This window comes from Loa loa (assembly GCF_000183805.2).
Source record: "Loa loa unplaced genomic scaffold supercont3.562, whole genome shotgun sequence".
Classification (NCBI taxonomy): domain Eukaryota; kingdom Metazoa; phylum Nematoda; class Chromadorea; order Rhabditida; family Onchocercidae; genus Loa; species Loa loa.
In genome coordinates, this window is record NW_018108742.1 from 16,971 (window position 1) to 17,759 (window position 789).

The following is a 789-nucleotide window of genomic DNA, read 5'->3' on the forward strand; positions in this document are numbered from 1 at the left end:
GACAGGAAAATGAGAAGACCTTGTATATTTTGTAACAAGGATCGAATGAGATAACGAATGTCGCTTTTATCCTACACTCAAACAACAAGTTTATCATTTAAAAAAAATTAATGTTTGCTGGAACTGTTGCAGAATGGGTATACTGAAGCCGATTGCAAAAAAATGGCACATTGTTTCTATTATAAAAAAACCTCACTATAGTGCTCTATGTGACATTAAGGTTCGAGAAGCCAAGCAACAAAAAGATTCTTCCTCTGAAAGAAAGAAAGTTACAACAAATAATGGAAACATTGCCATTAACAAAATAACAGAACTAAAGGATAAAGAAGTCTTATTTTTATGTAAGGAAATTAACGTATTCAGTCCAGTAAGACCTGAACTCCATGGAAGAGTTTCAGCACTTTTTGATGTCGGCGCACAGTCAACCTTTATATCTCGGGAATTAGCTGATCGATTAGATCTAACAGAAATCAAAGAAGAAGAAAGTAGTATATCCTCCTTTGGGTGAGGAAAGCGAGATGATATCTCCTAACCAAAACACAAACTGAAGTAAGAACTGAAAAGATGGAGACAATACTTGCGAGGCCAAGATAATGGACCACTTGACAGGCGAACTTCAGGTGGTCGAGATTTCATCTATGAAAAATAAAGATCTATTAAATAGTCTGAGAAAACCATTGCAGACAACCTGATATACTTATAGGAGCTAATTATTTTTTCAAATTTATCCAAATAAGAAAAATTCAGCAACTAAGCCTCTGGATTTACCCTACTTTATACAATGGCAGG

The 789-nt window shown here is 34.9% G+C and overlaps 1 protein-coding gene across 1 annotated transcript; it reads left to right on the forward strand.

Moving 5' to 3' along the window:
- Positions 1–133: 133 nt before the first annotated feature.
- On the forward strand, positions 134–508 carry LOAG_11807 (zinc knuckle family protein; the record flags this gene model as incomplete). Its single annotated transcript, XM_003147325.2, has 1 exon — positions 134–508. One exon carries the CDS (start codon positions 134–136, stop codon positions 506–508), a length of 375 nt encoding a protein of 124 aa, XP_003147373.2.
- Positions 509–789: the final 281 nt, after the last annotated feature.